Source organism: Diorhabda sublineata, chromosome 6 (genome assembly GCF_026230105.1).
Source record: "Diorhabda sublineata isolate icDioSubl1.1 chromosome 6, icDioSubl1.1, whole genome shotgun sequence".
NCBI classification, from domain to species: Eukaryota; Metazoa; Arthropoda; class Insecta; order Coleoptera; family Chrysomelidae; genus Diorhabda; species Diorhabda sublineata.
The window spans coordinates 19980286-19991845 of record NC_079479.1 but is presented as its reverse complement, the minus strand read 5'-3'; the positions used below and the strand labels follow the sequence as shown (position 1 = coordinate 19991845).

The window sequence follows — 11560 nt, the reverse complement described above, 5'->3', positions numbered from 1 at the left end:
TTAATTTTTTTATGATTTTTAGTTGAACCAAATACATGGATATTATTATAAAAACAGGATTTCAGTCCATCAGCCATCAAATTAAATTTCAACCAGAAACTATGACCAAGGGTAAAAATCTTGTTCTTGCTGGACATGTGAGAGAGGTTGAGGAATATCGACGAAACTTTGACAGCTTTTTAATAAAGTCTCGCGTTATTCGACAAACCTCAGACCACGCTACTCCTTATGTCACTTCATTAGACGTAATTCACAATAAGAAAATTTATTTCATTATGTACTGTAAATTATATTAAAGTATTATAATTAATAGGTTTTTCAATTTCAGATTAACTCAGAGCGCTGTGTGACGAATGTTCACTGTAATTGTGTGTACAATAAGAGCGATAAGTATATACACGTTGCAGCGTTGATTTTTTCATTAATAATGAGGAAAGTACTTCAAAAACAAGCCATGAGCAACAGTGGGGCAAGCCAAGCGCACGTCAATTTGCTAAACATAAGTATTCTAAAGGAGAATACTTTAAAAACATGATGGCGACTAAGTAAGAGGTTACATGAACCTCAGAACGTTTCAGTAACTGAATTTAAAGTTGATTCGCCATTAAAACGAATCATGGAGGCACAATTGACAAAAAATAATAAACATACAGTAAGAAATGTCATGAACTCCCTGTTGACCCAAGTAGAATTGAATTTAGAGAAGGAGGAATGTGCTGCATGTGTCAATAGTTTTTTAATTTTTTGCGAAGAGTATTTAATTTATGGAAGTGAGTATGAACTGGATACAAACCTTCGAGAGTTTTATTTAAAAAACGTGAAATTATCAGAAAATGAACTAGTTAATTTGTCTTGTGAAACTGTTAAACAGTCTTCTTGTAATAATTGGTTTCAAGCTAGACGTTTAAGAATTTCTGCAAGCTCAAACGTTCATAATATAAAAGTTTTATGCAGGAAACCAGTTGAAAGTTTGGTTTCAGACATGTTAAATCATAGTAAAATTGACAGCAGCTTAACTAGATACGGTTTAAAAATGGAAAATTATGCCAAAGAAAAATACCAAAAAATTAACAACTGTATTGTTAAACGGGTTGGTGTGTTGGTTAGTAAATATCAGCCTTGGCTTTGTGCAAGTCTTGATGGAGTTGTCATTGATGACGGTTGTATTTCTAAAATTGTTGAATTTAAATGTCCGAGTTCTTGTGAAAATAAACCGTGCTGATCATGTGAGTAACGTTAAATACTTTGAGTTCATAGATAATAAGTTGGAACTTAAGAAGACTGATGCTTATTACACTCAAGTTCAAGTACAAATGTACGTCAGTGGTATGAGTGTTTGTGATCTCTTTGTTTTTTCACCAGTTGAAGGTGGCAGTTGTACCATTGAAGTCCACAGAGACGAAGAATTTTTGGAAACTGTTATTTTAAAGAGCGAGAAATTCTATTTCGATCAGTATTTGCCAGCTTTGTTTGCAACATCAAGTACTGCTGACATTGATAAAGAAAATACTAATAATGTAGCTACTAGTAACAAAGAAGATGAAAGTACATCTAAAAAACGAAGCTTTACTGGAAGTGATCTTGCAAATACAGTAGAACCCCGATTATCCGGGGTAATGGTGGGGTCCCCCTTACACGGATAAATGAAAACCACGGTTAATCGAGAAAAAATTTATTGAACAGCAATTTTTGTAGAAATGTAAATCAGTACATCAAAATTATCAATTATAAGCATGTACAAACATAATTAACACCAATTAGAGATATTCCCGGAGATAGTAATATTTTACTAGACGCTATTGTAAGTAAATACGTAACATATTTTCTCTAACAACAGTTTATATTTATGTACAAAATACAAAAGAAAACATAAATCGAATGCATTCTTAGTAATTAAAAAATCAAAAAGAATGAAAAATACATCGGGGAGTGAATTTACATAGGTCGAAAATATGATGTTATCAGTTTTTGTTTTTTACGGTTGGCAATAACTTTTCTCACCTCGGTCCTGATTTTTCTGAGACTGATGACGTCGTTTAAATCAAAATTTTCCTGCTCGCAAAAATTCAGAAGAATATCAATTGCTTCCATTGCTTTTGTTGGTTGAATTTTCTCTTCTGTCGGACCAAAACAATTGTCAGTGTCACTATCAATCTCCTCCGAATCAGGCAGTTGAGAAGTAGATGGTGTATCACTACTAAGATAATGCGCTACAATGTCACTATCGGTTTGGATTTCAAACCCCTCCTCATTTTCATCTTTTTGCAGTCAATCAACAATATCGTTTCGGTCAACATTGATGAAATCTGGAATAGATCTAGACAGTTCAAGGCAAGTTTGTACATCATCGTGCTCATCCATGTTGTCTTCTTCCCCATATTCTTGGTCCAAAATTTTTGCCCAGCAAAGTCTTAATGTACTCGATGGCAAGTTTTCCCATGCATCACAAACAGCAAAAATGGCATCTTTTATTGTCCACATTTTGAGGAGGTCCTTCATTGAATCGACAAAATTTTCTTGGAGAAGGAAACGGAGAAAAATCTTTTTATACCTCCGTTTTAAGGAAGAAATGACGCCCTGGTCCATTGGTTGTATCAATGATGTGACGTTAGGAGGAAGTTAGGTGACAAAAATTAGCCCATCCTCGGTTTTCAGGGTAGATTCTGATGGGTGACTAGGAGCGTTGTCAAGTAGGAGAACAGCTTTCTTTGGAAGTCCATTTTCTTCCTGAAATTTCTTCACAGATGGCACGAAATCTTGAAAAAACCATTCTTTGAAAATAGCCTGATTCATCCAAGCCTTTGGATGGCTGTAATAGTTACACGGAAGTCTTTTCACGTCTGTTCCTTTGAACGATCGCGGTTTTTTAGCTTTCCCGATCACTGTTAGTTTTAGCTTGTGTGTACCCGATGCATTTGAACATGTCATGACAGTGAGCCTTTCCTTACTAGATTTATGTCCAGGAGCTGACTTTTCACACTGCGCAGCTAATGTTTTCGACGGTAACATTTTCCAAAAGAGCCCTGATTCATCTGCGTTGTATATTTGATCGGGAGACAAGTTTAATTTTGAGATCAATGAACCAAATTCCTCATTGCAAACTGTAGCAGCTGTTAAATCGCCACTTAGACTTTCGCCTTGAATGTCTAATTGTCTAATCCCATGCCGGTTTTTAAATCTAAATAACCAACCCTGTGAAGCTCCAAATGGTTCATCAATATTCAACCTTTCGTGAAACCACTTAGCTTTTTCACAAACCATCGGTCCAGAGATAGGAATCCCTTCAGCACGTTTTTGCTTAAACCATTCAAACAAAGCTGATTCCATGTCAGATAATGTTGACTTCCTCATTGTTTTTCTTCCTGACGCTAGCAGAGATGTGGAATCAGCTGAAGATATGAACCGCAAAATTTCATCCTTTCGTTTAATTAAATCACGCACTGTCTGCTCTCCCACACCAAACTCACCCGCCACTTTTCTTACACTTTCACCGCGATCTAAGACACGGTTAATAATGAACACTTTTTGTTCCAAAGAAAGCACGACACGCTTACGTTTTGAAGCCATAGTCAATAAACAAAGAAACTAGCCAACCGATCAGTAGGTGAAAACTAATCAGAAGCTACTGAAACACTGAAAGTGAACAAAAGTGAGGTTTGAGTAGGGGGAAAATCAACAAAAACCATTTGCTGGAATGAATTAGCAATTCAGGCTTTGCGACTCTTTCTACTTAGGCATAAACGCTTCTCAGAATCAATAATAGGTCAGGCGTCTGAAACCTTAATTACATATATACACATTTAAAGTTTAATATTTTATTTTTCATAATTTCTCTCCTCCGATACGGATACTTCTTGTAATGAATGGGTGCATATTTTTAATAATTACGTACATACGAATAAATTCAAGGTGTTTATTTTTTACCCAACAAATCTTCAATAATTTATTACTCCAAAGGGTGGTATTGAGCAAGGAAAGAAATGGGTATTCCATCTCAAAAGTCGGGCGCCCTGATTTTTTTTTACTATTCTCCTCGCACCACGGATAACCGGGGTTCTACTGTATTATAATATAATAATTTATTTTTTATGATGTATAATGGCGTAAAAGTCAAAATAGTTGTGATTCTAACAAATAAGCTAATAAGTTAAAATTCAAGACAATATAGTTATAATTAGTTACTGAAAAAGCAATATTTATTAAGTGAGTAAAAAGTTTTATTGTGTGTTACAATAATATCTAGTTAAAAGAATTTTATTATTGGTTGCTAATTTTTAAGTTGTAAACAAGTTTAAAAGAACATAATTGTTTATTACAAAAAGTTTAATTATTAATTTTATTAAAAGCTTACAATAAATGTACAATTTCTTACAAACTTTCGTTTGTATTCTTACCAGTACTCAATGAACAATTTTCATGAGTAATAAAATATTTTTCATCCCTCAGTTTCAGGGTCTTTGTTATCATAAATAATTGGAGGCTGTAAATTTACCAAAACGCAACAAATGTGCAAAATATCATCTATGCAATGAAACAAATGTTGTGGAATTTTATGCAATATTTGATAAGTCCTTAACCGCTGAATAATTCTTTCAACGTGAATCCTGACCCTTGCAACACTGTATGTCTGTTGAGTTTCTTCACTTGAAAATTCACTTTTCTTCTCCAGAAAAGGTGGCATAACCATTTGCACTTTCTTGCCACTTGCGTCAATCACTGTTTTAATTTCTGGAAAACCTTTGTCAGCCAAAACAATGTCACCATCTTCCAATAAATCCAACAACCCTGACTCTATTGTAAGCTGAGAATCTGATTTCCGTCCTCCAGCTACATCAGATCTTAAGGATATAAAACCTCCAGGAGTTATGCCAATTAGAACTTTGGCCGTGAAATTCTTTTTGTATTGTAAGTAGGTAAAAACACGATTATCAACACTTGTAGGAATATCTATTCGAAATTCAGTGCAATCAATTATAACCCTGGTGTTATTATAATCAGGTAGGAAACAATCAGGCATAATTTCTTGTACTGCGTCAATATCTGGCCAAAATACGCAATTTCTTGTCGCACTAGCAAGATGTAAGATTTCATAAAAAATTGTTGTTCTGTGAACACTGAATAATACACCGAGTGCCGAAAATGTTAATCCAGTTTTAATTTTCATTAAAAAAAATAATAGTCGGTCTTTTTTTGATACAATGTACTTTCATGACGTTGGTGTAGATATTCTAGTCAATAAAAAATCAAAATTTGGGGGTGATACGCCTGCCAGATCAATGATTTCTTGATCCTTTGTGATTGATGCGAATCCATTGAAGAGTTTATTGTCCCCTTTACTTTCCTTATCAGCAAAAGTTTTTTCATCAGTACCAAATTTTTTATCGACAAATTACTAATATGTATTTTTATTGGCCTAGTATCTTCAACTATTTCTGTCTGAGTTTCAGCATGACACAAATCATTTGTAACATACCGATTGCAAATAAACGTTTGAGAATTGACATCAGAGTTTGAATAAAAATTAACTTGACATTCTTGGTCAACTTTTGAAGACACAATTGGAGGATTATCATATTCATTTATCACTTCCATCTGTTCTAATACATGGGGCTCAAAACTTGATTTAGAAGGTGATGTTATTTTCATCCGCCAATTCATTAAACGCTTGTATCTGAAAATATGAAATTTTTATTATTATTACTATTATTATTATTATATTATAAATATTGATATAGTTTTACCCTATAATTTTTACCTGTTCACGGATGAAGATTCATTTATTTTTGTGGCGACTTGTAAATTGAAGGAAATATTGTTGGAATGTAGCTAGGACTCAACTCCTTATCTGATTTTTTACCCCCAATAAAATGATCACTACAAATATAATCATATGGTTTGGTAACCCACGGTGATCCATCAACGCTAAAAATTATATTTTTTATTAATTTTATCACAGTATTATTTCAACTGTTTGCAAAAAAAATTTCACTAATAATTTTCATTTTTCTTTCAATCATTACATTTTAATAATATTAAAATTTATTTATTTATAAATTTTATTTTTTTTTTATTACAGAACTCCAAAATAATTATTTACGTTTACTAAACTTAACAATTGTACAAAGATTTACAACACTCGGAATTATTATTTTTGATAACAATAAGGTTATGGTACTACTTACTTAAGCCTTTTAACTGCAGCTATCCACCGACTCCGTTGATTTATTTTCCATGTAGCGGATGGAAATTTATAAAATTTGCACTTACTTTTTCTACTAGTATTTTTACAATTCACTACACAACAACTCTGGTGACCCATTTTTATTTAATTTATTATAATTAAAACAAACAAAAAATTTTAACGTGTATTTGTTTATAATTTCGGTTATAATAGCCTCCTGTAATGTTCAAAGTTAACACTGCGAACGCTTCAGTCGATTTAATTTCCCCTACCATGCCTTCCCTCAGAGCGAATAAATAGAAAGATCCGTAGTGTATAATAGGGGCCCGTATAATTCCCAGGTATAATTTTCGACGTAGTGGAAGAATTTTGAAATTTACAGATTTTAAAGAGACACTAAATTATTTTCTATTTAAAATGTCATTAGTGTAAATGGGAACATAATTATATTATGATTTAAGTTTTTCTCTTAATTATTTTTTAATTTTAGTAAATGGTTATCAGTATTATTGAATAGATATAGATTTAATGCATGAAGAAAATGATAAAATATAATATAATAGTTAATAAAAATTGACAAATATTTATAATCATTGATTTATCGATAGTTCATCAACTATATATGGCGCGTTTTCGACCGGAGGCACCGGTTGACCTGAAGTGATGCTGTGACCGCGCGCTCTCCGCCCTCTATCTCGAAAACGGTTACCGTATAAAAAATTTTTTTAAACAAAATTTATAGAGAATTTTGTATTCTACAATATTGATAATAAATACAAATAGCAAAAAACCCATAGGAAATGAGATATTTCCAAAAAGCGCAAAGAACCGTGGAAGGGTGCCGGATTATTGGAATGTTCGGATTACTAGGTTGTACAGAAAAAGTAATAATAAGTAATAAATAAAATAAAGCATTTCATAGAGAGAATAAATGTATGTAATGTTTTAAATTAACATGTAAGTACATATGTAATTAACTAGATTTGAAATAATCCTTAATTGAGATCTGCTTTTGTGCAACTTGTAGTCCTTTTCTCGCATGTTGCGAAGAATTATAATATCTTTGGCAGATATGCCGTTTTCTTCTGCCCATGCTATGTAGGTATTGAAACAAATCAATGCATCATCTGGTTTAACTCTTACAGCAGTTGTAGTAGTTGGTGGCTCCAATATTTCTACAGAGCTTTCTTCTTGTACTGCTTCACATACAATTTCTTCATCAGTCATAATTTCCTCTGTTTCTTCGATTCCTTCAAACCAAGAATTCAAATTTTCTTTACTTGTCTCCTATCCTTTTTCTGATAGATTTTGAACCCAACCGGCAATAGGCACATTATCCTCAGTATCCCATTCATTTGTTTCTTCTGTTTCTGATACATCATTCATAGTAGGCCACAACTTTTTCCATGAAGATTGGATTAAGTTAGGAGAAACAGATTTCCAAGCATCCAATACAACATCCTTCAAATATCAATCCTTTAAGGCTCTGTGTTACATCACCATCCTGAGATATAGTATGGATCAGCAATTTATTTTTATACAAAGACTTTATTTTTTGGATAACATTTTTATCTATCGGCTGCAGTAAAGGTGTGCAGTTTGGTGGTAGGAAGATGGCTTGGATATTCCCATCACTTGATTTAAGTTCTTGTTCATTTGGGTGGCCTGGAGCATTGTCAAGTACGAGTAAAGCTTTTATGGGCAAGTTTGATCTTTTCATAAACTTCTTGACTTCTGGGACAAAGTCTTTATGAAACCATTCGCTAAATACCTCGTGACCTAACTTTTAATTTGATTCTTGTAGCAGACTTGCAGACAAATGTTCTTGAAAGCTCTGGGATTTTTTGCTTTGCCAATCACTAACAAATCCAATTTGTGTGTTCCAGTAGCATTTGAACACGGCATGCATGTGATTCCATCTTTACTCACTTTACTACCTGGTGCACTTGCTTCTTCAGCAGATACGAACGTTTTATTGGGCAACAGTATCCAGAACAGACCACTCTCGTCTGCGTTATAGATTTTCTCAGGAAGAAGACCCAGTTCTTCTACTTTGTTTTTAAGGCTGTACTGCAGATTCGTTGCTTGATAATTTTTCACCCGATATGGTTAATAGACGGATACCAAATCGTTTTTTAAATTTATCCAGCCATCCATCGCTCGCACGAAAATCATCTTTTTGGGTAATTTTTTTATAGAATTCGATTGCTTTGGCTTTCAGAATTTCTCCAGATATAGGAGTGTGTTTAGAACGCCGCTGTATGAACCATAAGTAAAGAGCGTTTTCCATCTTTGGACAATCGCCAACTTTTAGCGTTTTATGCTTTCCTGACCCTGATTCCATTGTATTAACGTGGTCTACTATCTTTTGCCTTTTCTTCTTAAGATCGTGTATAGTAGCACGCCCAACACCATATTCTTTTGCCAATATACACATATTTTGTCCACAATCTAACTTTTTTAAAATCTCCATTTTATCATTCAAATCGAGTGTTTTGTGTTTGCGTTTATTGACATTTTTAACTATAAAAACAAATACGTTAGCACGTGCACGTGATAAGTTTTGAAGTTAGACTGCTAGTCGAAGACGAAGTGACCAAAGCGTACAGGTATAGAGGGGTGAGGGAGGCGTGGGTAAAGGGTGCCGGATTATTGGACGTGCCGATCTATCGAAGTGCCGGATTAGTGAGAATATACTGTAATTTCTTTTGCATTGTTAGATGGTTACAACGTATTAAATCGATTTGTAGATTTGTTTGATCCGATAACTGCATTTCTAAAAGGAAAGGAAATAACCTATTCGGAATTAGACGATGACGAGTGGTTACAAGACTTAATATTTTTCACAGATGTCATGGAACATTTGCAATCACTCAATTTACAATTGCAGGGGAAAGATAAAATGATATCTGAACTGTCACAGTGTATATTTAGATTTCAAACTTAATTATGACTTTTTCAAAAAGACATCAAAAATAAAACATTTTGCCACTTTCCTCGAATTAAAAAAAACTGTTCCAATATTAAACAAGAAACACTCAACGAGTATATAAAACAGCTAGAAGGAATATTGACGGAATTTCAAAACAGATTTCAAGACTTCAAAATTTTGAAATCGTCTCTTGATTTTTATATTAACATAATTCAAGATGTTTTCCATTTCCAATATAATTATGACCCAAAAAGCATCTGGAGAATTAGAATTAGAAGAGATGCAAGAAGATCAAGCTTTACAATTAAAATATAAGTCGACGCCGATTACTGAATTTTTGAAAGTTGTACCAGAATCGAAGTATCCTGAATTAAAAAAGGTTGCTTGTCGAATTATTTCAATATTCCGAACAACGTACTTAAGTAAATCATTTTATTCTACTTTAAAATTCTTGAAATCCAAACACCGATCAGTATTAACTAACCAGCATCTGAAAGAATTATTGAGAAGTGCTTTCACAAATTATTCACCAAATTTTAAAAAATTATCAAAAGAAGTAAAATAAATATGTTCAACTTTTAAATGCCGGCTGGCAGGGGGCGCTAGTGTCTATAGCATTCTCTTTCAGTTTGGCGATTGGCTAACAGAGGGCGCTATTGTTTATAGAATCGTGTTTAGTTTGGAGTTTGGCCGACAGTGGCGCTAGTGTCTATGGAATCCTCTTACAGTTTGACGATTGACCGGCATAAGGTGCTAGTGTCTATGGAATCGTGTTTAGTTTGGCGTCTGGCTGGCAGGGGGCGCTAGTGTCTGTGGAATCGTATTTAGTTTGGCGTCTGGCCGTCAGGGGGCGCTAGTGTGTACAGAAATTAAACGCAAATATAATTTTTACAAATTTCATTTTTCCTATATTAATATATACAGGGAAAATGGAACTGTTGGACATGATTAATATGAAAAAGTTTTCATAAAAGTAGGTGCCCACTGAAAAATAACTAACGGAAAAATGGTATATGAATGTGTAATGGAAATAGGAGCTATCGGTCCGACAAATGAGCTTAGGAATGACTAAAAAAACACATAAGTTAGGTTTTTCCGAAAACTCAATTTTCATGGATTTTATTGAATTTTCCTCTAGTCATAATTTTTTTCGTTAAAACTGACAACTTTTCTGTATTCCTCATATCATTTAACCCTCATGTGCAAAGTACAGTGAAAATTTTAAATGGAGAATTTCTTTCCAAAAGCTGAAATTGAAAACTTTATAATTTACATTTTATAAGTAGATATATTTTTTCTATGGTAGTACCCCTGATTTTTCGATCCACCTATAATAAAAAGTCTCAATAATAAAAATGTATATACTAATAAATTTTTTGATTTCATTTATAAAAATGTATCTCAATATGCACCTTGTATAATTTCCATAAACGGAGTTTTGAAGATTGAAATTTTACGGAAATTATTATCTTTAAGTATCTTTTCTCTATCAAAGTTGGTTGGAAACTATTCCCAGTGAGTCGCTATATTTATTTGAAAAATTCTTTGCAATGAATTTTCGGTTCGTTTCATGATTTTCAGGTCAAAACTTTCCTATGAATATGCAAGGTTATTGTAATAAAATCAATATCAAAATTGTAAAATGAGATATTTTTATCTAGAAAATATCATGATCAGTCTTTCGTATTCTATATATTTTTATGTCAATATTCCATACAAGTAGAACATATAATTTTTCTAGGGATAAATTTTACAGAAAACTTAAAAATTTAATTCGAATAAAATTCAAGTATTATGGATATTGTAATGGAAAAAATTTTCATACAGGTATATCGATTTTGGAGTCATATTGACAAAATTGTCATATTTAAGAGGGAGAAAAAACAATTTTTCAAAATTCTTCAAGTAAAGCATGGGAAAAAATTTTTTGCTTAAAATCGATTGAATAATGAATATTTTCATTACGTATTTACTCCAAATTCAGAATTTTGTTGAAATCTAGAGTAGTTTACGTGTCATTAGGGTCTAATGATGAAACTGATAACGTCATTGGATTTCTCATTCCCGAAAACCTCTTATCCTGAATTTTCAGCTGAATTGCAAAACAAAATTTAACAATCACTGATCAGCCGGTCCTGATGAAATTTTCGAACTCAATTTTAACCTTACACCTGGTTTAGAGAAATTTCTATTATCGGTACTGTTATATTTTATTGAATATTTCGATTATTCTAATTCTAATGAGAAATGTACCGTTCTTTCAATATAATTAATTACGAATGGTATATTTTTTTTAAACTGTTTCGATCTTCCTTGATTTCATCAGCGTTATACGGTTCTTATAAAAGAACAATAATGGACAGTTTATATGGGTAAGCTTTTAGATAGAGTATAGTGAATATAACATAGTTATTAATTAAAATATCTGTATTAACTGTATTATGAAT

The 11560-nt window shown here is 32.7% G+C and overlaps 1 protein-coding gene across 1 annotated transcript; it reads right to left on the bottom strand.

The window, feature by feature from the left end:
• Window positions 1–333: 333 nt before the first annotated feature.
• LOC130444911 (jerky protein homolog-like) lies at window positions 334–4247 on the bottom strand. Its single transcript, XM_056780276.1, has one exon. The coding sequence runs from the start codon at window positions 3565–3567 to the stop codon at window positions 2620–2622; it is 948 nt and encodes a 315-aa protein (XP_056636254.1). The 5' UTR covers window positions 3568–4247; the 3' UTR covers window positions 334–2619.
• Window positions 4248–11560: the final 7313 nt, after the last annotated feature.

Bases quoted from the DNA above. Each gene is read 5' to 3' on its own strand.
- LOC130444911 (XM_056780276.1), bottom strand. From the start codon at position 3,567: ATGGCTTCAAAACGTAAGCGTGTCGTGCTTTCTTTGGAACAAAAAGTG.